At 49.3% G+C, this 25,727-nt stretch overlaps 4 protein-coding genes across 4 annotated transcripts; 2 read left to right on the top strand and 2 right to left on the bottom strand.

Moving 5' to 3' along the window:
* Positions 1 to 471: 471 nt before the first annotated feature.
* LOC309531593 (olfactomedin-4-like) lies at positions 472 to 3,010 on the bottom strand (the record flags this gene model as incomplete). The annotated part of the gene is made up of 3 exons (XM_082221183.1): positions 2,908 to 3,010; positions 1,093 to 1,173; positions 472 to 648 (listed from the first exon to the last, which is right to left on the bottom strand). The coding sequence occupies exons 1-3, from the start codon at positions 3,004 to 3,006 to the stop codon at positions 472 to 474; spliced, it is 357 nt and encodes a 118-aa protein (XP_082077309.1). The 5' UTR covers positions 3,007 to 3,010.
* Positions 3,011 to 5,175: 2,165 nt separating this feature from the next.
* Positions 5,176 to 10,362, bottom strand: LOC309530429 (olfactomedin-4-like). Its single transcript, XM_082219403.1, has 6 exons — positions 10,243 to 10,362; positions 9,315 to 9,395; positions 8,718 to 8,870; positions 7,329 to 7,541; positions 6,905 to 7,046; positions 5,176 to 6,110 (listed from the first exon to the last, which is right to left on the bottom strand). The coding sequence occupies exons 1-6, from the start codon at positions 10,339 to 10,341 to the stop codon at positions 5,314 to 5,316; spliced, it is 1,485 nt and encodes a 494-aa protein (XP_082075529.1). The 5' UTR covers positions 10,342 to 10,362; the 3' UTR covers positions 5,176 to 5,313.
* A 4,507-nt stretch (positions 10,363 to 14,869) lies between these two features.
* On the top strand, positions 14,870 to 16,069 carry LOC309530518 (olfactory receptor 52Z1P-like). Its single transcript, XM_082219543.1, has one exon. The coding sequence runs from the start codon at positions 14,893 to 14,895 to the stop codon at positions 15,844 to 15,846; it is 954 nt and encodes a 317-aa protein (XP_082075669.1). The 5' UTR covers positions 14,870 to 14,892; the 3' UTR covers positions 15,847 to 16,069.
* Positions 16,070 to 20,203: 4,134 nt separating this feature from the next.
* Positions 20,204 to 24,642, top strand: LOC309530516 (olfactory receptor 52B2-like). The gene is made up of 2 exons (XM_082219541.1): positions 20,204 to 20,337; positions 22,902 to 24,642. Exon 2 carries the CDS (start codon positions 22,946 to 22,948, stop codon positions 23,900 to 23,902), a length of 957 nt encoding a protein of 318 aa, XP_082075667.1. The 5' UTR covers positions 20,204 to 20,337; positions 22,902 to 22,945; the 3' UTR covers positions 23,903 to 24,642.
* Positions 24,643 to 25,727: the final 1,085 nt, after the last annotated feature.

Raw genomic sequence — 25,727 nt, 5'->3', positions numbered from 1 at the left:
TCCACACCTCTGCTGGGTGGAGAGGATATGGTCTCTCCTCCTTCATCTCAGCTCCACAGCAGTTCTCTCAAAAAGACTTGGCACTCCAGAAGGCGGGAAAATAATAATAATAATAATAATAATAATAATAATAATAATAATAATAATAATAATAATAGTATTTATTCAATTTATATACCCCCTTTATCAGAATATCACAGGGCGGTGTACAACATTAAAAGCACAATACAGAACAACAATGATAAAAACATAATAAAAAGCATCCTGTGAGACAGCCGAGTAATGCAGCACTCCTTTTAAAACTTGAGGGAGACTCACTGCTCACCTGCTTTTACGGCCACTATGGGGCTGTGGTGATTCATCCAAGGGAGACTCCTTGACAACCATATGTCAGGAGTGCTCTGATGGTGTTTCCTGCTTGGCAGGGGGTTGAACTCGATGGCCCTTGTGGTCTCTTCCAACTCTATGATTCTATGATTCTAAGTCCTCCTTTACCTTGGAAAGCTCCTTGTTGAACCTCTCCGAGAGCGACCCCGCCAACTTTCCGAGGGCTTCCACCTTCTGGGCAGGGAAAGCGTCTTCTGGCAGGAACACGGAGCACTGGCATATCCCGCGATCGTCCACGGAGCCATTGACACGTGAGACCAGCTGCAAGAGCAAGGAGGGCAAGGAGGGTAAGAACACTCAAGGAGTTCTGCAGCTGGACTAGGGCATGTGGCCCCCTGAGCACAGCACCCTGTTCTTCTCCCCGTGGCCAACCAGGGGCCCCAACAGGAAGCCTACAAGCAGAGGTTTCCCCACACCTGTGATTCCCAGCAACCTGTGGCTTTTGCTGTCCCAAAGCAAAACCGAGCTGGTTTGTTTGCACAGAAGTACCAAGAGTGTTTTTTTCTTGATTTCACCAATGCTACTCAACCTGTGAAAGACAGGCGTTCTCGTTCCCCGCTCACCGTTTCCAAAATTATCTGCCCATGGCTTCTGATTCCGCTTGACTCTCATGAGAGTTCAAGGCAGAACCTCCTCAGCGTCAACCCATCTTCCTGTGCCCTCAGGTAAGACACATCGCCATTGAACAGCAAGATTGCTTCCTACCTGGGTGGCAGCGGTAGATGTCGCTTTCCAGCTGGGCAGTCGGGAAAAGACGCTCGGAAATGGGGCTTCTGTAACCATTGTCTACCAGAGGAAAACACAAACACCACATGGGAAGTTATTTCAAGTTTCTGAGCAGTCTTCAAAGGGAAGCCCACGCACAGCACATTGCGGTAGTCAAATCAGGAGATTGCCAGAGGATGGATCAGGGTGGCAAGGCAGTGATGATGACACATGACGGAAGGTAGTCAATGTGGCATTGAGAACATCTACTGCTGTACAATGGGACTTCTCCTCTTCCCTCCCCCTCTGCACCCCCTAAATCTGTTCTGGGGGTTCCTTCAACACTCCAGAGCATATCTGGGGATGATGTGGGGCACCCATGGGGAGAGAATAGGGGAGGAAGTCCCAATGTGCAAGTGGGAGGAGTTCTGCTCATGGATTCCTTTAGTTGACTACCACCCTGTGTCTTTTTCCAAAGTAGGATGTGAGGAAGGGCTTCCTAAGAACTTCTTACTGGACTGCAGGTTTCTTTTTAAACCTTGCATGTTCATGCAGCGTTTTTGTTTTTGAATGATGCTAATTTTGAGTGGAATTTTTTTTTTGAGACCTTGCATTTTTCATCTGTTTGAACACCACCATAGGCAGGGAATTAGCCTGATGCAAAGCAATGGCATTTTTCTGGTGATTTCCCCTCGCTTTTGTTGCCTTGCATTCCCAGTTGAAAACTGGGAAATTATAGTCCCTTTGAGTTTTGGGAAAGGAGTGGCTGACAAATAAAGATTTCTAGGCTATAACTAGAGAAAGGGAGTGCTCCGCTTGATTTCGGGTGGAAAAGTAAACTATTTCCCCAAAGCTCAGAAAATAGGTCTGAAAATTCTGAGTCTCCTGGAGAATGTCACTGGGCCAGCAAACGGATCCCATTTTTTTGCCCCATTATGAGGCTGCAATAAATGAGATGTTGTCCAGTTCTGGGCACCACAGTTCAAGAAGGACACTGACAAACTGGAACGTGTCCAGAGGAGGGCAACCAAAATGGTCAAAGGCCTGGAAACGATGCCTTATGAGGAACGGCTAAGGGAGCTGGGCATGTTTAGCCTGGAGAAGAGGAGGTTAAGGGGTGATATGATAGCCATGTTCAAATATATAAAAGGATGTCACATAGAGGAGGGAGAAAGGTTGTTTTCTGCTGCTCCAGAGAAGCGGACACGGAGCAATGGATCCAAACTACAAGAAAGAAGATTCCACCTAAACATTAGGAAGAACTTCCTGACAGTAAGAGCTGTTTGACAGTGGAATTTGCTGCCAAGGAGTGTGGTGGAGTCTCCTACTTTGGAGGTCTTTAAGCAGAGGCTTGACAACCATATGTCAGGAGTGCTCTGATGGTGTTTCCTGCTTGACAGGGGGTTGGACTCGATGGCCCTTGTGGTCTCTTCCAACTCTATGATTCTATGATTCTATGAATCCTAGATGCTTTAAGACCTTCTAGTTTATTTTTACACAGCACCTCTGAGCAGTGAAAGACTCCAGGGGGTTCCAGTTGCTTAGCTAAATTTGGTCTCCTTAGAATGGTCAGTGGAGACAGTGGTGTCTTTAGGAAATATGGTTTTATTTAAACATGTATACAACCTGAGTATAAGATGGGGGGGGGATCTCAGCATTAACACCTCAACGGATCTTGCTCCCCACCAGTCACAGCTTTGGCTCCAGCACAGAGCAAGCAGGTCTGTGTCTCCAGCCTCCTTCCTGTTTTCTGGCTATTGTGTCTCCTCTCTCCCCTTGTCCCTGTTGCCATGACCCATGGGACCCTCTCCTTACCTCACTTTCTGTGGTAATGCTCATGGTAGTGCTCATGCTGGCCACACAGATGCCATGGATGAGGAGGAAGAGCAGGGACCTTGAAGTTGGCGCACCCATCTTCTCCACAGTCTGCCGATGTTGTCTTGTGGAACTGGAGACCAAACCGCTAATTTATAGTCATTTCTGGGATTGTCCCTAATCAATAAATAGTGTTTCCTTGTTGAGATAGTGCTTATGTCAACACTTCAGGTTGCGAAGCTAGCAGGTGGTAGGTGGGTCCAAAATTTTATTGATAGCCATAAATAGACACATGGAATTATGTACACTACCAATGCCACCATCCAGATCTGACAGGATCTAACTGGTTCCAGCACTCTGCCCAAGGGCCGCCCTCCTGCTCTCCTGTGGTTTGGGCAACTGCATCGTTCTATCAAGTGGGAAGGAGATTTGGCCACATCTCAGGTGTGCGCATGTGGCAGAATGTGTGACAAATTTGCAAGCTGTTGGGCTACAAAGCAAGCTTTAATGTGGCAGCTCCAAAAGATAGGAGAGTATTGGGGAGTGCCAGATTGGCAAGAATGCAAGTCCATGGAAGCTGGGAGACGGTGGAAGAGCAGGCAAGGTCCTTCTGTCCTGCCCTTTGCTTAGGAGGTGACATTCTGGGGCCCCCACCAGGAAAGACTTGGCTTTCCCAGGTTCAGATGCCCCACGCCAACCTGGGCCCATCTAAGATGGCCAGCGGGGGCAATGAAATGTCCTGAGCCAGCTAGTGTATACAAGGCGCTCTGTCTCCCAGAAGGAATTGCTACAACCCAAACCTGGCCAAGGGACGCGGGTGGCGCTGTGGGTTAAACCACAGAGCCTAGGACTTGCCGATCAGAAGGTCACGGTTCGAATCTCCGTGGTGGAGTGAGCTCCCGTTGCTCGGTCCCTGCTCCTGCCAACCTAGCAGTTTGAAAGCACGGCAAGTGCAAGTAGATAAATAAGTACCACTCTGGCGGGAAGGGGGTTGAACTAGATGACCCTTGGGGTGCCTTCCAACTCTACAATTCTGTGATCCAGGGTCACTATCCTGCTTTGCTACTTAGCCTTCGAGACAGAGCCTGCCAAACCATCTCCTTAGATGATGCTTTATGGGCTGCAGTTCCTTTACTGCCACCCTCCCCCTTTCTCTCTTCCGTGTCCCTGTCCGCCCTTTCCGCCCTTCCTCCCCAATCACCCTCCGTCTCTTCTGCCCTTCCGCCCTTCCTCCCCAATCACCCTCCGTCTCTTCTGCCCTCACCTCTCACCCCCATTTCTGCCAGCTCTCAAGCTTTTCCCCTGAGGTGTCTCACTCTCCTTCGCTAGCACTGGATCCCTCCTGCCTCCTCTTCCAGCTGGCTTCTTATCTCTCCCATCTCTCTTGGGTCTCATAACTCACCCCCCCCACCTGAGAGTAGGGAGTTCTGATGGTGGCAGAGGGTTCCTATGACAAGCCCCTGTATTCAAATGTAGCTCAAGACTGCCAACTTAGAGCACCTGGGGTTTACACACCGCTGCCATAAACCACGAATACAGTGGTACCTCGGGTTACATATGCTTCAGGTTACATACACTTCAGGTTACAGACTCCGCTAACCCAGAAATAGTGCTTCATGTTAAGAACTAGCGGTAGCAGGAGGCCCCATTAGCTAAAGTGGTGCTTCAGGTTAAGAACAGTTTCAGGTTAAGTACGGACCTCCGGAACAAATTAAGTACTTAACCTGAGGTACCACTGTAAATAGCTGTTCAATGCTTTGTTTCTAGATATGCTTCCCCACTTTTTGCTGACAAATGCTAACTGTCCACCTTTCAAACATAATTGCAGTGTCGTTAGGGAAGTAGAGGTAGCCTCTTAGCATGGCTGCAAAGACTGTTTACATCAGAAATCAGGTGTGACTCACCATTGGACAAAACCACAGTCTGTCTTGGTAAAAAGGCCGGATTCATCTAGTCTCATATTCCCATAAATCGGTGAGGCTTTAATTGTGGACCTTTTCTTCCAGGAAACATCTAACTGGAGTCCAAAGATGCTGTCTCTCTCAATACCTTTGTGTTGCATGGAACTCTGTACATGCTCTGAAACCTAAGATTCTGCTCAAGCTAGTAAGATGTCACTAGGCTGCCATCCTCAACCCACATACCTGGGAATAAACCGCAGTGTACTCAGCGGGACTTACTTTCGACTCAGCCTACACTGACACTCGTTGACCCAATGATTGCAATGCCTGAAGGACACACACACCATTAATCTTTGCAGTTACAATGGACTTTTATTTGATCCAATTTTACATCCACATTTCACTTGTTAGATTGTTTTTTTAATTGTAATCATGGACATGATTGGTCAGCAGAGAAGATTGCAAAGAAAAGGAAGCTAAGAATCACAGAACTGTAGTGTTTCCTTCATGGAGAGGCTAGCTGGAACACCAGGTTGTAAGAAACCAAGAAGCCATCATTGTACAGATAGAGTTTGCGGTCTGTTGGGTGGTAGTCAACCCCCCGCACTGTACCAAAAGGCTTCTCCAGCACTATGCTAATCCGGCCCTCCTTCCCCGTGTTTGTGTCAAATGTATAGAAGATCTCCTCTTGCTGTGTGTTCAGAGACCGAGTGACGTACAGGACTCCGCAGATGATGAAGGCACTTGTCACAGATGGCTTGTACTGCCGTGTGAACCAGGTCTTCTGCATCTGGAGGGTGTCCTCGTTTATCTTGCTAATCACGATGTTCCCTGTGTTTGCCTCTGTGGAATAAATGGCCCACAACCCACTTTCATCCACAACCAAGTCTATATCTTGCCAAGCCTTCCCTGCATAGGAAAAGCGGTTGTTGTAGGCAGCCCCTGTGATCGTGCTTTTCAAAACCACAGCGTTAGAGTTCAATTCTAATTTATACATCTGATTGGTGTTGTAGTAATTAAAGTACAGGAAATTCTTGTATACTGTTGCTCCACTTCCTTGCCCAGATAGACTAAGTCTCTTGGATGGTGCATAAAATAATAGGTTTTCATAGGATGAGTAAAGATCAATTGTCTGCATGTTCCTTTCATCAGACATTGGGGCCACCCAATAGGCTTCACTTGTAGGGCTGCCTGGAGAGTAGCCTTTGCCCCAGACACCATACCGGTAGCCAGACCCTCTCCAGCTCCAGCTGTGGAGGTGTGGCTTGCTGATGTTCACAAGGCCACTGTGGTTGCAGAAGCCTAGAACCAAACAGAGAAAGAGAAGATGATTTGAAACTACTGGGAGACATGAACATGGTGAAAGAAACATTAAGCCTTCACATTGTTGTTTAGGGTAAAAGTCTGCTTGGGTTTAAGAAGTCTGTTTTCAAGACTCTTCTGATTAAGTCAATGCAATTGAGCTGGAGAAAACCCCACCAGCTAGGCAATCTTCTGAGCTGATGGAAAGGGTGTTTCTACTGCCATTCAGAGGTTAACAGCTTTTATAGGAATGACAAAGTCATTGCAACTCATTTAATAAGGAACCAAAAGAAACTCGCTTTACAGGAAAGGCAGCATTACTGGTCAAAAACCTCAAACATCCCATACTTCCTTCACCTTTCCCCCACTTCATGCTGACTCTCTCCTTTCCACTCCACGAAGGAAGCCCATCATGCCCTATGACAGGCCCAGATCCTTGCAGACACATAGATTATGCTTCCGCCATGTAGAACTTCAAACAACCTATTTATGGTGCAGGATCATTTGCCCTGGTTTGCATGTCTTCCCATTAGCTGCTCGTTCAACGCACACTTTGTCACTTTGCAAATTCCAGGAAATTGTGAAGAGGATCTTCACCCATGGTTTATGGTGGGGCGTGGGGAGGATTTAGTTAGGTACGCAATGACCCAAGAACTGTGGAAGCAGCTAGAAACCAGCCATACGAGACCAATGAATGTGCTCCAATCCTCAGGCTTCCCCCCCCACCCCAAAGTCCCAAGCAGTGCTGAGGGCCTCCACTGTCTCCCACGGACTGTCTTAGAAGCCCTGCTGACCTGGTGGAACCAGTTGACCAGAGCCCGGCTCTTCACATTCCTTCAGCCGTTGCTTCAGGGCCAGGATCTCCCGTCGGATGGCCAGGACATTGTTCTTGTCCAGATTCTCCAGATGAGCCACCATCAGGCTCATGTTCTTAATCTGAAGAGAAAAGGAAGGATACAGATCTGGTGACCAACATGCTGCCCTCCTGATATTGTTGGGCTGCAACTCCTGTCTCCGTCTCCTGGCCATTCCTCACTGGCAACCCCCTTTGTCAACTCAGGGACAACCTGAATTAATGCAGGCACACCGATGTCCTTCTGCCTTTCTAATATGTGCCTTTTTATTTTATTTAAAACATTTCTATGCTCTATTTGGGTTTTTTATATTTCACAAAAGATAAAACCTATCCATCTGTCTGTCTGTCTGATCCAGCCTCACCTCCACATAGAGCTGTTGGACCACCACATTGCTCTCTCCCATGGAGGCCTTCAACTGAACCACTAGACTCTCCATCTCCTGGATCTCCAGCTTCAGGACCTCGAAATCCAGCTCCGTGTAGGAGGTTTGGCTCTTGTGCATCTCCTCCACCCGTTGTGTGAGGTTGAAGAGCTTATGGCCATAGACATCCACAATCTTCATATACTCGGTCACCTACAGGAAGAGGGAGGAGGAGAAGCCAGGCAGGGAGAGAAGGGAAGGAACTGATGAGCGCCCCTTTACTGAACTGGCCCATTCATGTTCTCCTCCCACTCTTAAACTGAAGCAGCTCCCTCCTTCTTTCCTCAAGATTCCACATGAGGAGAGCTGCTTTTGCTCTGGTGTTCAAGGCTAAGCAAGACTGGCAAACTTGATAAGGTAAAAAGTCATGAAAGCAATTGAAGAGTGGTCAAGGTGAGGATGGAGGAAATTTGGAAGGAGAGGAGAAGAGAGGCCTGCTTCCAAAAAGAGGCAGATGTTTCTCCAAAAGAAAGAGGGGTCCTGGTGGGACCGTAGAGTTGGCCTATTCAGTCTTGTTTTGAGTGACAACTGCTCCAGACTGCCACCCTTGCCCCAGCAAAGCTGTCTTAATCTTAATAACCAACTTCTTGACTTGCATAATTAGGGACGCGGGTGGCACTGTGGGTTAAACCACAGAGCCTAGGACTTGCTGATCAGAAGGTCGGCGGTTTGAATTCCCATGATGGGGTGAGCTCCCATTGTTCAGTCCCAGCTCCTGCCAACCTAGCAGTTCGAAAGAATGCAGTGCAAGTAGATCAATAGGTACCGCTCCGGCGGGAAGGTAAACGGCGTTTCCGTGCGCTGCTCTGGTTCGCCAGAAGCGGCTTAGTCCTGCTGGCCACATGACCCGGAAGCTGTACGCCGGCTCCCTCGGCCAGTAAAGTGAGATGAGCGCCGCAACCCCAGAGTCGGCCACGACTGGACCTAATGGTCAGAGGTCCCTTTGCCTTTAGCTGACTTGCATAACTTATTTCATCGCTAGAATATGGTCTTGTTTGGGGCAGATCTGGGGGCAGGAATGGGCAAGGAATGAACAAATGATACATTAAGTCAGGAAATAGGAATATGAGAAAAGAACTGCAAGTCATGCCCAGCGGCAGGTTTTGCTTTATTAGCTAATCATAGAATCATATAACTGTAGAGTTGGAAGGAACCCCAAGGGTCATCTAGCTCAACCGCCTGCAATGCAGGGCTCAAGATACAATGTGTTGATCATATACACGGCACCACATCCTCCTACATTTCATTGGGAATGGAATACCAATTTCTTGGCATTTAGTGGTTAAGAAGGCCCAAGGCCTGCATTCCTAAAACCAAGTCCTCCTTTACCTTGGAAAGCTCCTTGTTGAACCTCTCCGAGAGAGACCCCGCCAGCTTTTCGAGGGCCTCCACCTTCTGGGCAGGGAAAGCATCTTCTGGCAGGAACACGGAGCACTGGCATATCCCGCGATTGTCCACAGAGCCATTGACACGTGAGACCAGCTGCAAGAGCAAGGAGGGCAAGGAGGGTAAGAACACCCAAGGAGTCCTGCAGCTGGCCTAGGGCATTTGGCCCCCTGAGCACAGCACCCTGTTCTTCTCCCAGTGGCCAACCAGGGGCCCCAACAGGAAGCCTACAAGCAGAGGTCTCCCCACACCTGTGATTCCCAGCAACCGGTGGCTTTTGCTGTCCCAAAGCGAAACCGAGGTGGTTTGTTTGCACAGAAGTACCAAGAGTGTTTTTTTCTTGATTTCACCAATGCTACTCAACCTGTGAAAGACAGGCGTTCTCGTTCCCCGCTCACCATTTCCAAAATTATCTGCCCATGGCTTCTGATTCCGCTTGACTCTCATGAGAGTTCAAGGCAGAACCTCCTCAGCGTCAACCCATCTTCCTGTGCCCTCAGGTAAGGCACATCGCCATTGAACAGCAAGATTGCTTCCTACCTGGGTGGCAGCGGTAGATGTCGCTTTCCAGCTGGGCAGTCGGGAAAAGACGCTCGGAAATGGGGCTTCTGTAACCATTGTCTACCAGAGGAAAACACAAACACCACATGGGAAGTTATTTCAAGTTTCTGAGCAGTCTTCAAAGGGAAGCCCATGCACAGCACAATGCGGTAGTCAAATCAGGAGATTGCCAGAGGATGGATCAGGGTGGCGAGGCAGTAATGATGACACATGACGGAAGGTGATCAATTTGGCATTGAGAACATCTACTGCTGTACAATGGGACTTCTCCTCTTCCCTCCCCCTCTGCGCCCCCTAAATCAGTTCTGGCGGTTCCTTCAACACTCCAGAGCATATCTGGGGATGATGTGGGGCACCCATGGGGAGAGAATAGGGGAGGAAGTCCCAATGTGCAAGTGGGAGGAGTTCTGCTCATGGATTCCTTTAGTTGACTACCACCCTGTGTCTTTTTCCAAAGTAGGATGTGAGGAAGGGCTTCCTAAGAACTTCTTACTGGACTGCAGGTTTCTTTTTAAACCTTGCATGTTCATGCAGTGTTTTTCTTATAGATGCTCTTAGATGCTTTAAGACCTTCTAGTTTATTTTTACACAGCACCTCTGAGCAGTGAAAGACTCCAGGGGGTTCCAGTTGCTTAGCTAAATTTGGTCTCCTTAGAATGGTCAGTGGAGACAGTGGTGTCTTTAGGAAATATGGTTTTATTTAAACATGTATACAACCTGAGTATAAGATGGGGGGGGGGATCTCAGCATTAACACCTCAACGGATCTTCCTCCCCACCAGTCACAGCTTTGGCTCCAGCACAGAGCAAGCAGGTCTGTGTCTCCAGCCTCCTTCCTGTTTTCTGGCTATTGTGTCTCCTCTCTCCCCTTGTCCCTGTTGCCATGACCCATGGGACCCTCTCCTTACCTCACTTTCTGTGGTAATGCTCATGGTAGTGCCCATGCTGGCCACACAGATGCCATGGATGAGGAGGAAGAGCAGGGACCTTGAAGTTGGCGCACCCATCTTCTCCACAGTCCGCCGATGTTGTCTTGTGGAACTGGAGACCAAACCGCTAATTTATAGTCATTTCTGGGATTGTCCCTAATCAATAAATAGTGTTTCCTTGTTGAGATAGTGCTTATGTCAACACTTCAGGTTGTGAAGCTAGCAGGTGGTAGGTGGGTCCAAAATTTTATTGATAGCCATAAATTGACACATGGAATTATGTACACTACCAATGCCACCATCCAGATCTGACGGGATCTAACTGGTTCCAGCACTCTGCCCAAGGGCCGCCCTCCTGCTCTCCTGTGGTTTGGGCAACTGCATCGTTCTATCAAGTGGGAAGGAGATTTGGCCACATCTCAGGTGTGCGCATGTGGCAGAATGTGTGACAAATTTGCAAGCTGTTGGGCTACAAAGCAAGCTTTAATGTGGCAGCTCCAAAAGATAGGAGAGTATTGGGGAGTGCCAGATTGGCAAGAATGCAAGTCCATGGAAGCTGGGAGATGGTGGAAGAGCAGGCAAGGTCCTTCTGTCCTGCCCTTTGCTTAGGAGGTGACATTCTGGGCCCCCCACCAGGAAAGACTTGGCTTTCACAGGTTCAGATGCCCCACGCCAACCTGGGCCCTTCTAAGATGGCCAGCGGGGGCAATGAAATGTCCTGAGCCAGCTAGTGTATACAAGGCGCTCTGTCTCCCAGAAGGAATTGCTACAACCCAAACCTGGCCAAGGGATGCGGGTGGCGCTGTGGGTTAAACCACAGAGCCTAGGACTTGCTGATCAGAAGGTCACGGTTCGAATCTCCGTGGTGGAGTGAGCTCCCGTTGCTCGGTCCCTGCTCCTGCCAACCTAGCAGTTTGAAAGCACACCAGCGCAAGTAGATAAATAGGTACTGCTCCGGAGGGAAGGTAAGCGGCGTTTCCGTGCGCTGCTCTGGTTCACCAGAAGCGGCTTAGTCATGCTGGCCACATGACCCGGAAGCTAGACGCCGGCTCCCTCGGCCAATAAAGCGAGATGAGCGCCGCAACCCCAGAGTCATCCGCGACTGGACCTAATGCTCAGGGTACCTTTACCTTTACTAAACCTGGCCAAGAGGGAGGGTGTGAGGTCTTGGTGCGTGATTGAATTCTGACCCTTAACTTGGTATTCCTCACAGTTTTGAAAGCAGCAGAAACTGGAGCTGAACCTTGGCTCACCCCCCCCCTTTAAAGCAGAGAAGTGTTAGTGTGCAATAAGAAAATAACTGAACCTAGCAGTTCTGTAGCTCTGGACTTCACTTGCAGAACTGGGGAGAGTGAGTAGGGACCTGTTTGGGGGATGCTCTGTTGCTTTTGAACATAGGAGTTGCTACTGAAATCCCTGCTCAGCCCTGAAGCTCTCGGGATAAATGATGTCCCTGCCCTTTCATTTACTGCAACCGATTCTCTCCCTCTGGACTTCTGCTGCCTGCAGGTCCTCTCCTGGGACTCTGAGGTAGGGAGGAGGAAGAAGACATATAAATTTCCCCCGTTTGCTGACCTTCAGTGGCTGCCTTCTCATGAAGTGCTCTGGAGAAGCCGCTTTGAGGTCTATCTTCCATCAGGGCTGCAAAGTCCCGGATCGGACTGTTTATTGCCTTATGCTTGCTAAAAGCAGGAAGACATTGCACGACCTTTTTGGTGACTGAGGTAAGGGGAATGACAGAACCGCCTGGCAAGAGCAAGCAGGCAAACACTCCCAGTGGACGGGCATTGGCAGGATAGAAGATGGTGAGGATTCAGGACAGATAAGAGGAATTCCTTCTTATCTCCCTCTCACAAGAGGTAGTGATGGCCTCCTGCCTAGATGGCCTTAAAAGAAGATTAGGCAAATTCATGGAGGAGGTGAGGGCTATAAATGGCTCTTAGGCACCCTCAGAAGCAGCAATGCTCCTGAGTGCCAGTTGCTGGAAACCCCAGGAATACTAAAATACTAAAAACAATACAGCACCAGACATTAAAAGCTTCCCTAAACAGGGCGGCTTTCAGTTGTCTTTTAAAAGTAAAGTAGTTGTTTATTGCCTTGACATCTGATGGGAGGGGGTTCTACAGGGCAGGCACCACTACCAAGAAGGCCCTCTGCCTGGTTCCCTGTAACTTGGCTTCTTGCAGCGAGGGAACCACCAGAAGGCCCTCGGAGCTGGACCTCAGTGTCTGGGCAGAACAATGGGGGTGGAGATGCTCCTTCAGGTATACTGGACCGAGGCCGTTTAGGGCTTTAAAGGTCAGCACCAACACTTTGAATTGTGCTCAGAAACATACTGGGAGCCAATGTAGGTCTTTCAAGACTGTTGTTATGTGGTCTCGGCGACCGATCCCAATCACCAGTCTAGCTGCTGCATTCTGGATCAGTTGCAGTTTCCGAGTCACCTTCAAAGGTAGCCCCACGTAGAGCGCATTGCAGTAGTCCAAGCGGGAGATAACACAGATGCTGTCAGTTTAGCTGGACCTCAGGAGTTTGGACTCATGAAGACTGTCTGCCAGCTGTCCAGTCTCCTCTGTGTAAGCAGGGAAGCTATGAAGAACAGGAAAAGCCCAGCCCCACCCAGAGCTTTCCTGGGTCAACTCAGTAGGCCATCTGCACCAAGGAACTGGTAGAGTTTATATTGTTTTTCTTTGGGTTCTGCACTTGCCGTAAGTGCACTTCTCATCTGTTTCTTATCCAAACAGAGTGACTGGATCAAAGGTATGAGCTCCGCAGCCCATGCCAGGATTAATTAGGAAAGGGTTGGAAATAAAGGGGACGCTATTGTAATGCCATTTTATGAATTTACTTTGCAAATGCCACAGGGTGTAGAGATCCGGACGCCTCCCCTCGACAACAAGGTTGCAAAGTTGGAAAAGGTCCAGAAAGGGGTGAAAAAAATGATCCGGGAGATGTGGCAACAACTTCCCATATTTGGAAAGGTGGCAAGAGGATTTGTGACTTTTTAGTTTAGGGCAAATATGAGGAAGAGGCAACATGATGGAAGGTTGTGGGGTCTGGAAGGGTCACGTCCACCTACCTGGTCACATGCAAAGGAAGGATGCTCCAGACCAGGTGTAACAGGAAGTCCTCCTGGCTGGAGCAACATCCCCCCTGTGAGTCCAGTCTAGGCAAACAGGAAATGCTGTATTTGACTGCTTATGTCACATACCACACATGGCAGCTAATGGAAGGTTGAGCAAGGGGGCATTCTGCAGTCTCCTCTGCCTCAGACCTCCCAACGTACCTCAGCCGACTCACAGCTCAATAGTGGTGATACGGAATAGAGGGAGGGGGGGCCTACTCTCCTCTCCTCTTTCCTGGAACATCCGAGGCGATGACCTCGACGGTGCCCACCACACAACCACCCACAGCCCCCTCACCGTTGCATAAGCACCACACTTCTCCCAAACCCCAGTGAAACCCCTTTTCCCCTCTTTCTACGAGCGAAATAAGCTCATGTATATATCCCTATCTCTTGCTATGTCTGCTCGCGCTCCATACTTATAATGAGTAGACCGTGTTACTGTATCTCCGCTTATTCCTATGGCCGCGCTTTAGCCAATCAGAGTCATGCATTCGCTCTGCAGGAGCTAGCTCAAGGAGCTCTTGCACGCCTCATTTCACCTCTGACAAGCTGTTGACGGCCCCCCACTGCGAGAACAATGGATCCGAAACCGGAGACCTCGTAAAACTGTCAAAATCCTGTTACAATGTATCCATTCTGCTTCCACCTGTCAAAATGTATCCATTCTGCCTCTGCCTTTGCCCTATGGTACTGAATAGGCTGGAGACCATTGAAATCTTCAGAAATTGATATAAAATCGGCCATAACTCCGATTTCCTCACTTTTGGTGTCATTCAACTCAGCTCCCCTTGGACTCCATGAGGCCACCCTTACTGCCATAATCCCCAAAGCGGCAGGTCACGTACGCAGGAACTTCTTAATCCTGTCAGATCGCTTCGGCAAACCCTTTCCCCGGGCGACACGAAGTGGCAGACGATGCATATCTCTGACCCATTGTCTTGCCACCACCGGTACTCAATAAATGTGTATCTATGTATATTTCTTGCTCTGCATATCCCCCCTCCCTCATCCAAAATGCTAATGAATGCAATCCCACCCCTTCCTTAATCTATTCATGACGTGTGTAATATATTCATGATGTAATTCACGAAACATGACCTTCCCATAATGTATTCATGACGTTCCCTGCACTGTATTCTGGGTCTCGGAGGGAACTTTTAAAAGTCCATGTCACCCCATACTCGGGGTTCAATCCCATCTTGAACCTGTTGCGCAATAAACCTTGGGTCTCCGCATTTTGCTCCTGTGTCCGGCTGAGCTCCTTTCTTCTCCGCTAGGACCCGCGGACTTAGTCCGACGAGCTGGGTGGCAGTGCAACCACGCACCCGGGATTTTTCCGTGACAGTGGGAAGACCTGGGTGGGAGCAGAATGTGTGAATGTGTGACTACAGATCATGCGCTGGATGCTGCTGGGCAGGGGGAGGCAGTGGCTGCTCACCTGGCTGATGCTTGCACTTCCTCCCATTTTCACAGGGCCATCAAGGGAGAAACGTCTCCCCGCCATGGCAGCTGTCAATCGCTCCAGCTTCACCATCGCCAAGTGCATCCTGGTTGGCGTGGAAGGCCTGGAGGAATCTCAGATGTGGATCTCCATTCCCTTCTGCTTCATGTATCTCCTCGCTCTCCTGGGCAACGGCCTCCTCCTCTTCGTCATCGCCAAGGAGCGCAGCCTCCACGAGCCCATGTTCCTCTTCCTGGCCATGCTGGCTGTGGCTGACGTGACGCTGTGCACCACCACCATGCCCAAGACCCTCAGAATCTTCTGGTTCCACGCCCAGGAGATCGCCTTTGGGTCCTGCGTCACCCAGATGTTCATCATCCACTTCCTTTTCGTAGCCGAGTCGGCCATTCTCCTGGCGATGGCATATGACCGGTATGTTGCCATCTGCGACCCGCTGCGCTACACCACTGTGCTGACCCCCTCGTGGATTGTGAGGATCTTGGTGGCTGCAGTGGTGAGGGCCTTCTGCCTGATGGCCTCCTTGACCTTCCTCCTACTGCGGCTGCCCTTCTGCGGCCACAGCGTCATTTCCCACACCTTCTGTGAGCACATGGGCATTGTTAGGCTGGCCTGCGCCGATATCACGCTCAACATCTGGTATGGACTGACTGTGGCTCTCTTGACCACGGGGGTCGACACGGTTTTGATCACCGTTTCGTACGCTTTGATCCTCCGTGCCGTCTTCCGCCTCCCGTCCAGGGACGCCCGGGCCAAAGCCCTGGGGACCTGTGGCTCCCATGTCTGTGTCATCCTGATGTTTTATGTCCCAGCCTTCTTCTCCATTTTCGCGTACAGGTTTGCAGCCAACAGCATCCCTTGCCCTGCTCACATCCTGCTGGCCAACGTCTTTGTCACTGTGCCCCCTATGCTGAACCCCATTGTCTATGGGGTGAAAACCAAGCAGATCCGTGAGTGCCTGGTTCAGCTGCTCTGGCGGCCTGGGAAGTGGCGCTGAGGATTCCAGGCACGTGTTCAGTTATTTTATTTTATTTTTGCCTGTAGTTGTTGTTGTTTACAATCAAGCACTGTGTAAATTTTATAAAATACTGTAAATGAAATGAAATTTAATTGGGATGTTGCTCAATCTGCAGTATCAAACCACCACATCCTTTTTATTACAGTTGGGTTTTTTGCTGATTTTTTGTGTGGAATTGTCAATAGAAAGACAGCTTAAAATGCAAAAGGTATAACTAATATCAACATTAAAAAATCAACAAAATGCAAGATAATGAGACATCAAAAACGAATTTTTGCATATACATGCGTCAGGGGTTCAGGGACAAAGGCACAGGGGAGGCAGGAGATGGAGAGCGATGGGGAAGAATCCCAGGACAGCGAGGAAGAGGATGGCAGTGGGTCGGAGGATTCCATGAGCCTCTCCAGCGAATCTGAGGATTCCCAGGAGGGGGCGCCTGTGGTCAAGACAAGGGGAGTCCCAGGGGGGAGGCATCAGGAGCAGGGGGCCAGCAGGGGATCCCAAAATGGCAGCTGGGAGTCAGGACCAGCTTCCCCACCAGAGCGCAGCGAAGGGGGAGGAGGTTCCAGTGTGACAGGGGAAGCAGCTCTGGCAGCAGAAAAGGAGGGGAGGTCAGAGCAAGCCATCCTCCCGGAAGGGGAGGGGAGTAGTGAAGGGAGTAGTGTAGCTGTCAAGAGGAAGGTTAGAAGTTGGGCGCGCGCGCTATTATGAGGCATCATGTCTTTGCTGGGTAAGAGATTGGATAAAGCTCAAAAACACGAAATTATTGGACTTAGAGGGATTCGACAATAGGTTCGGGTGGCACGCTTATCTATGGCAGGAGGGTAAAAAAGGTCATCAATCTTTTGGAAATCATATATTCAGGAAATCGCTAATCGAAGTATGGATCAGATATAAAAATATATTAGAAAGGGGGGTACCACATTGGCTATCCCCTTTAGAGATGATGGGAATTAAGCAACTCAATATGAAAAGTAACTGGGTCACATATGGAGACCTGGTATTCAAAGAAGGGGACAAATGGACAGTTAAGCCATATGAACAAGTGAAAGAACATGTACAGGACTGGTTGCACTATTGGCAGATAAGTAATATGTTTAAAAAGGAGGTGAAAGAAAAAGGGTATGAGGAAAAGGATTCGAAGTTCCAAACAGAAATTGTTAATAATGATCGTAAAATCATATCAAAAATGTATAAAATCCTACTAGAATGGCATACGATGGATGAGGAGGTGAAAGAGGTAATGATCCACTGGGCCAGAGATCTAGGGTACAGTATAGAGCTGGAAGAGTGGCAAAAGATATGGAATCAAAATCTGAAATTCACAGCATGCATAACACTAAAAGAAAATGCCATGAAGATGGTATATAGATGGTACTTAACACCGGTTAAATTGGCCAAAATGTATAAGATCTGTAATAAATGCTGGAGGTGTAGAGAGAAAGAGGGCATGTTTATGCATATGTGGTGGGAATGCGAGAAAGTGAAGGGTTTCTGGGGAAAAATATATGATGAAGTAAGGAAAATGCTACAATATAGCTTTGTTAAGAAACCAGAGACCTTTCTACTAGGGATAACCAGAAGGGAAATTAAAAGGAAGGATTTCAAACTTTTCCAATATGCAATAACTGCCGCGAGGACGCTGATAGCTCAAAGGTGGAAACAAGAACAAGTACCGACTCTGGATGAATGGAGGAATAAACTAATTGATTATGCGGAATTAGACAAACTAACGGGGAAAATTAGACTTCAAAGAGACCATAAGTTTTTGGAGGATTGGGGAAAATTTAGAGAGTATTTGAAAACTATATGTGAGGAGAATACAACGCTAGTGTGTTTTAAAGAGGCTTTGTGAAAAGTGAGGAATATCGCAAAAATGTAAATAAGGATATAAAGGAATTACTTAAAGGTGATACTATATATTAAGAAATGTGTAAATAGGAGAATTATTATGGATGACTGTCAGAGGAGTGGAGGGAGGTTCAACAAACTAAAATACGTGATGTGGAAAATGGAAAGATGGAAGTTTTTATAGAAAATGTAATAAAAAAAAATATTTGCAAAAAAGAAGTTGGGCGCGCGCGCCAAGTTCAAATGTGCAGGCGCGCGGAAGAACAGGGAGCCCGGAGGAGGAGCCAGGTCCCAAAGCCCGCAGGAGGGAGGGAGAGCAGTCTGGGGATTCAGCGTCAGGGGAATCCAGGAGGGGCGAAACCCCAGTGGGCAGGAAGACCCTGCGGAAAAGGAGAGAAAGGAAAAGGTGGAGCAGCGCAAGCTTCTTAAACTGGTGCAGGGGAGGGACTGACTCAGAGGGGACTTCTACGGTCTAAGCGTAACAGACGTGGGGCTGCGCGCCTCGGCTGTGGAGCGGAAAATGAACTGCAATAAACTTCTTTGTATATAAAGTAAGCCTGGCGTTGGTCCTTTGTGAGCTGGGACCTGAGGCAGCCCTGACAACATGAAACCCGCTTCAGATCTGAATTGGATAAATTATAACCCACTGGTTTTCTCTTATTATTGCAGCTATTTCATTACTAACTGTTTCTCTGAAGGAGTCAGATTGTAATGGGTCAAAAATTATGATGATGATAAGACACATTCATACAAGCCAGACCATATTATATGCTGAAGGCGCATCTGTCTGCTTCATTATTCATTTGTACAATAAAATCATGCTCAATAGCATGAAAATGGTCGTGGTCCTTTTGTCCTCTTGTCCCCTTGGTCTTATGACATCATTTTTCTGATAGCTCTGTTCGCCACACTGCATATCCTACACCATGGGTAGGCAAACTAAGGCCCAGGGGCCAGATCCAGCCCAATTGCCTTCTGAATCTGGCCCGTGCATGGTCCGGGAACCAGCGTGTTTTTACATGAGTAGAATGTGTGCTTTTATTTAAAATGCATCTCTGGGTTATTTGTGGGGCATAGGAATTCGTTCACTCCCCCTCCCCCAAAATATAGTCTGCCCCCCCCCACAAGGTCTGAGGGACAGTGGACCGCCCCCCTGCTGAAAAGGTTTGCTGACCTACGCTCAGAATGGTGTCTGTTCTGCAGACACAGGTGGCACTCAAGAGAAGCTCCCTAGGCAATGATGAAGGGGCACCTCCCAGAAAATTCAGGAACTGCAGGGACTCAGCACCCCTCAAAGGCAGTGCATGACCCTGCCATCACCCCGTGACAATAACTCTCCCTGCTCTCTCTCTCGCTCTCTCTCTCTCTCCTCTGCTCTTCTTCACAACCACATTTCAAAATTCATGGAGGTGCAAAGGGCTATTGATGGTTGAAGGCAGCAATGCTTCTGAAGGGCAGTTGCTGGAAGACGCAGAAAGGGAGAGATCTCTTGAATCCTGCCTGAGGGCTTCCCACTGGGGACAACTCCTTGGTTACTGCCTGTGCAATTTTCCCAGAAAAAGAGCTGCTGGAACTCACCATGAACTTCTGTTATGTACTGAGCTGAATAGGATCCAAACTGCAGCAGTCTGATTGGTCCTAGAAAAATAGGATCCAAATTGCAGCAGTCTGATTGGTCCTAGAACAATAGGATTCAGAATGCAGCAGTCTGATTGGTCCAAGAACAATGCAGCAGTATGATTGGTTGGCAGGAACCACCCAATCATGCTCCAGATATAAGTGAATCCACAACCTGATTGGCTTACAGTAGAATTCCAGAATTAACCAATCATGTGCAGCCCATTGTGTAAATAATGTATATAAAGCAGATACTTTGAGGGGACTTTTATTCATTCCTCCTCACCACTATGAGCTGAATAAAGAGCATGAAATCACTTTGCGACTCTGAGTATATTTCATCTCCCTTGTTCTCTTATAACGGCAATGGCACCCACCTGAGAGGGGCCTGAACTGAGTTCCAGTGGGGGGGGGGCAACCCTGGTTACTTTGAGAACAGAGCACTGGAACTTGATGAACCATTGGCCTCCTAGGTTCCTCCTAGTTTCTTATGTAGGTATCCTGCCTGGACGTCCCCTTTCCCAGTTGCTAAGCAGGCTGCGCCTCTTTCGCCAGTTCTCGGCAGCAGGTAGCAGATTGTTCTCCTCCCTCCCTCCATCGCAAAGGGCTCTGCTGGCAGTCTTAGGGAGAAGGGGCTGGCACGGACAGGGAAAGGCGAGGGTGGGGGTGGGCGGGCAGAGGTTTCCATGGCACTGCAGAGGACTCCCATCCCTTGGCATGCAAATGCCAAAGGAGCAGGCAGGAAGGAAAAAGCTCAGACAGGTCCTGTTAATCTTTAATTCGGAGCCTGGATGCCCCACTGCAGCTGGGAGCTCCCCAAAGCACGCCCTCCCCTTGCTGGAATTCCCAGTCCGGAAGCATTGAGACCAGTGCCACTTCCTTCCCCAGCCCATTCTCTTCCTAGCAAAGGCATTTTCCTCACCTCCTGCTGCTCAAGGCGAGCCACCTGGCCTTCACTCACGAAGGAGAGTCCCTGAGAACTCAAGAGCAGCCACCCTGAAAGTAAGTCCTGCTTGTTGCTTCACTTTCATGCCCAGAAAACCCAAGGTGCTTAAACAGCTGCCCCTCAGGCTTGTTCTATCCTCACTGCAAACCTGCAAGGGAAGGGATGTGGCTCAGTTTTTCTGTCAGGCATAGTGGAGGTCCCAGGACGCTGGCAGAACTCTCATATTTCCTTCCCAAAGCCCAGTGCCTTGATTACTGGTTTTGGAAAGGCACCAAATGTTGTTGAGGGGCACAGAAAGGCCTTGAGGGCCACATGTGGCCCTTGGGCTGTGTGTTGGACTCCCCTGAGCTAGATGGACCAAGAGGCTGACTCCCTATCAGTCAGCTTCCTAGATTCCTATGTTTGGAGGAGAGAGGATGACTGGCCCGAGATGGGGAGCAGACAATACTTGTCCCTGAGAGACAGGGACCTGGGACACCAGGGTTCAGATCCCCACTTGGCCGTGAAGGTCACCCACCGAGCAATGACAGTGCAGAGGCACCAAGATCCTTCCCATTGTGGCTCTGCTGCCAACTGATGAGGACACTCAGGGCAGGAACGAACTTCTGTGAGACCGCTCTGTGCGTGGCCCTGGGAATGGAATGTAGGACCATGAAAACATCACTGTTTGTCGCGTGCAGTTATGGGATTCTTCCTGAGCTATGGGGAGACCTATTCAAAGCCACCTTCTGGCACTGGGTAGAGTGAAGGACTGGACTCAAGCCTGGCTGAATTCACTGAGAAAGCAGAGTTTGCCTTACTTGCATGAGAACCTCAGGGAAGTCCGGCAGCTGAAACAGGCCAAAGAGACCCAGCTAGATGCCGCACAGAGAAGCAGGCCAAGACGACAACATGGGGCCCCCAGGAGGCTTATAATGCTCCTAGGATTTATTCTTTGTGTCTCTCAGCGACTGGGGGTAAGAGGGCAGGGAGTGCAGAACTTGTTGCTTTGCCCTGTTTCCAGGACAAGTCTAGAACAGCCTGGGGCACCCAAATAATTATTTCGTTAATCATTTTTAAAAGCTGTGCAGGGAACTGAACACCTAAATGCGTCTTGTGTTTCTATTTTCTGGACATCCCTCCCTCCCTCCTTCCTTCCTCCCTCCCTCCCTCCTTCCCTTCCAAAAGGCTTGCCCAAAGGCTGCCTCTGCCTCCTGCTGTAACAACAGGCTGTGTCTGTGTCTATCACTGGGGCCAGAAGCAGCAGATGGGGAAGCGCCAAGCACCAAGAGAGCCCAGAAAAGGTGTGAAAAGGTCAAAGGCCAGACCAACGCTGGCAACTATCAAACAAGCCCTTGTTGGAGCTCTGGACAATCAGGATCAGGGAACTCTTCATACTGGGTTTCCACAGATGGACCAATTCGGCTTGCTGAAACAAAATAACAGAATCATAGAATTGTAGGGTTGAAAGGGACACCAAGGGTCATTTAGTCCAACCCCCTGCAATGAGGGTGACCATCCAACCTCGGCTTTGTTGTTGTTGTTTAGTGGTTTAGCCGTGTCCAACTCTTCGTGACCCCCTGGACCAGAGCATGCCAGGCACTTCTGTCTTCCACTGCCTCCTGCAGTTTGGTCAGACTCATGCTGGTAGCTTCAAGAACACTGTCCCACCATCTCGTCCTCTGTCGTCCCCTTCTCCTTGTGCCCTCCATCTTTCCCAACATCAGGGTCTTTTCCAGGGAGTCTTCTCTTCTCCTAAGGTGGCCAAAGTATTGGAGCCTCAGCTTCATGATCTGTCCTTCCAGTGAGCACTCAGGGCTGGTTTCCTTCAGAATGGAGAGGTCTGATCTTTTTGCAGTCCATGGGACTCTCAAGAGTCTACTCCAGCACCATAATTCAAAAGCATCCATTCTTCGGCGATCAGCCTTCTTTATGGTCCAGCTCTCACTTCCATACATCACTACTGGGAAAACCATAGCTTTAACTATACAGACCTTAAAAGCCACCAAAGAATGAGAGTCCACAACCTCCCAAGGGAGCCCATTCCACCGCCAATAGGCTTTTACAGTCAAAAAGTTCTTCCAAATGTTTAGCCAGAATCTCCTTTCTTGTCATTTGGATCCATTAGTTTGAGTCCTGCCCTCCAGAACAGCAAAAAGCCAAGCTTGCTCCATCTTCCATGTGATAGTCCTTCAGATATTTGAAGATGGCTTTCTTATCACCTTTCAGTCTCCTTTTTTCCAGGCTAAACATCTCCAACTCCCTGAACCGTTCCTCATAAGGCTTGGTCTCCAGACCTTGGATCATCTGGTTGCCCTCCTCTGCACAGCTTGAAAATATCCTTCTGAAACTGGGGTGCCCAGAACTGGACACCAGAGTCCAGGTGGGGCCTCACCAAGGCAGAATACAGGAGTGCTGTTACCTTTTTTTACCAAATAATTTTTATTAGTTTTCCAGTTTTGTTAAGAAATTCACAACAAATTCATTCAAATTTAACACAGATTTAAAGATTTGCATTACACACACACCTTCAAGGTGCTGTTTCTCTTTCCCACTGTTACTGCTTACACTCCAGTGGTGCTATTACTTCCTTGATGTGGTCCTGTGGGCTATTGATTTTGTCATCTTTCTCTCTCCCTAGGAGCAGAAGACACCAGCGGAGAAGACCTTTCGCCTCCCGTCATCATGGCTGCTCTCAATGACAGCAGCTTTGACCCCGTCACGTTTGTCCTGACCGGCATCCCTGGCATGGAGGAATCCCACGTGTGGATTTCTGTCCCCTTCTGCCTCATGTACGTCGTGGCCCTCCTGGGGAACTCGTTCCTCCTGTTCCTCATTGCCACGGACCACAGCCTTCGCCAGCCCATGTGCCTCTTCCTGGCCATGCTCTCTGTGTCGGACCTCCTGCTGTCCACGGTCACTGTGCCCGAGATGCTGGCCATCTTCTGGTTCGGCTCCAGGAAGATTTCCTTCGACGCCTGCATTGCCCAGATGTTCTTCACCCACTTCAGCTTCATCGCGGAGTCCACCATCCTGCTGGCCATGGCCTTTGACCGCTACGTCGCCATCTGCGACCCGCTGCGCTACATGGCCATCCTGACCCCATCGGTTATTGGGAAGGTGGCCCTGGCGGCCGTGGTCAGGGGGCTGTGCATCATGTCCCCACCCATCTTCCTCCTCAAGAGGCTGCCCTACTGTGGCCACAGCACCATGCAGCACACCTACTGCGAACACATGGGCATTGCCCGCCTGGCCTGCGGAGACATCACCATCAACATCTGGTACGGCTTCACGACGACCCTCCTGTCCTCAGGGGTGGACGTGGTGCTCATTGCCTTGTCGTACGGCTTGATCCTCAGGGCCGTCTTCCAGCTCTCCTCCAAGGAGGCCCGCCTCAAGGCTCTCCGCACCTGCGGCTCCCACATCTGCATCATCCTGATGTTCTACATGCCTGCCTTCTTCTCCTTCCTCACCCACCGCTTTGGCCACAACATCCCCAGCTGCATCCACATCCTGCTGGCCAACCTCTACGTCATCGTGCCCCCCATGCTCAACCCCATCGTCTATGGGGTGAGAACGAGGCAGATACGGGAGCGAGTCACCCACGTGTTCTCGCGGACAGGGAGGTGGAGGTGCTGCTAGAAGGCAGCACTTGGTGCATCAGCCCTCCGAACCTTTGCAGAAGGTTGCCTGAGATATGGAGACCCTCCTTCATGAGAGAAGGAAGCTGGGCTGCTGAGAAATTGGGTGAGCAGGAAGCTAAGGTGCAATTCTTACCTGGCTCTCTGCTCTCAGTTTCATAGAGCTGGGGAAAGTTCAGACAAGGGCAACCGAAATGATCAAGGGGTGAAATGACTCCCCAACACGGAAATGTAGCAACTTTTGTGACTTTTTAGTTTACGAAAACGAAGAGGTGCCATGATAAAATTATATGTGGCATGGGGAAAATGGATAGAGAAACGTTTTTCTCCCCCTCACCTAACACGAGGGAGATCCAATAAAGCTGAATGCTGGAAGATTCGTGGCAGATAAAAGAAATGACTTTTCCACGCAGAGTTAAACTATGGAACTCACACCTAAAAGATGATGACTGCCAACCTATAAGAGGATTAAACAAATTCATGGAGGAGATCATCAATGGCTCTGCTCTGCTTGCACAGTCAGGGGCACCAATGCTTCTGAATACTGGTTGCTAGAAACCACAGGGTCTCTGTGCTCAGATCCTGCTGGATCAAGGCTTCTCATTAGGACATCTGGCCAGCCACTGTGAGAACAGAATGTGACACAGCCCTAAGCGATACTGAAAGTCCGTTGGAATTGGGAAGCATCGTTGTGAAGTGGTAGAGCACCTGCGTGGAATGTAGAAAATGTAAGGAACGGGGGCGGGGGGAGTCACAGGGTTCACAGAATCCCATTTTATGGATTTGACATGGTCTTTGTGTACAATTTTCTTTGTGGTTGTTATTGTGTTGGTTATTTTGTGTTGTTGTTTTGTTTATGTTGAAAATTTAATAAAAAAATTATATATATATATATATTTATACACACACACACACACACACACGACGGTCCCAATTTCAGTTCCCAAGGGCACCTCCAGGCTGAAACCCATGACAGCCACTTCCAGTTGGTGCAGCAGAAGGAACAACCCTAAGCTGTGTGGAACAATGGTTTGACTCAAGAGAAGGTAAAGGTAAAGGGACCATTAGGTCCAGTCGTGGCCGACTCTGGGGTTGCGGCACTCATCTCGCTTTACTGGCCGAGGGAGCCGGTGTGCAGCTTCCGGGTCATGTGGCCAGCATGACTAAGCCGCTTCTGGCGAACCAGAGCAGCACACGGAAATGCTGTTTACCTTCCCGGCAGAGTGCTACCTATTTATCTACTTGCACTTTGACGTGCTTTCGAACTGCTAGGTTGGCAGGAGCAGGGACCAAGCAACGGGAGCTCACCCCGCCACGGGGATTCGAACCGCCGACCTTCTGATCAGCAAGCCCTAGGCCATGGGTAGGCAAACTAAGGCCCAGGGGCCGGATCTGGCCCAATGATCTTCTGAATCCGGTCCGCGGACAGTCTGGGAATCAGTGTGTTTTTACATGAGTGGAATGTATGCTTTTATTTAAAATGTATCTCTGGGTTATTTGTGGGGCATAGGAATTTGTTCACCCCCCCCAAGAAATAGTCTGCCCCCCCCCAAGGTCTGAGGGACAGTGGACCGGCCCCCTGCTGAAAACGTTTGCTGACCCCTGTCCTAGGCTCTGTGGTTTAACCCCACAGCGCCACCCGCGTGGTGACTCAAGAGAAGGCAGTTTCTAACGTCGAATCGGTAGCCGGGTGATTTTCTGGGTGGACCCACACTCTACATTCAAAGCACATTCAGCGCATATTGAAAGCACATGACTCCCCCCAAATAATCCCAGGGAGTATTTCCTGTGAAGGGTGCTTTGCAAAAGGGAAACTCCGGTTGTAA

The sequence above is a fragment of the Podarcis vaucheri genome, assembly GCF_965113315.1.
Source record: "Podarcis vaucheri genome assembly, chromosome: 4".
Classification (NCBI taxonomy): domain Eukaryota; kingdom Metazoa; phylum Chordata; class Lepidosauria; order Squamata; family Lacertidae; genus Podarcis; species Podarcis vaucheri.
Note: the sequence above shows the minus strand (reverse complement) of the source record. Positions and strands in the feature narration are given on the sequence as shown.

Bases quoted from the DNA above. Each gene is read 5' to 3' on its own strand.
- LOC309530518 (XM_082219543.1), top strand. From the start codon at position 14,893: ATGGCAGCTGTCAATCGCTCCAGCTTCACCATCGCCAAGTGCATCCTG.
- LOC309530429 (XM_082219403.1), bottom strand. From the start codon at position 10,341: ATGGGTGCGCCAACTTCAAGGTCCCTGCTCTTCCTCCTCATCCATGGC. The intron at 7,542-8,717 runs GTAAAGGAGGAC...CTCTTCCTGTAG, and splicing joins TCAACAAGGAGCTTTCCAAG to GTGACCGAGTATATGAAGAT. The intron at 7,047-7,328 runs GTGAGGCTGGAT...TTTTCTCTTCAG, and splicing joins TCCAACAGCTCTATGTGGAG to ATTAAGAACATGAGCCTGAT.
- LOC309530516 (XM_082219541.1), top strand. From the start codon at position 22,946: ATGGCTGCTCTCAATGACAGCAGCTTTGACCCCGTCACGTTTGTCCTG.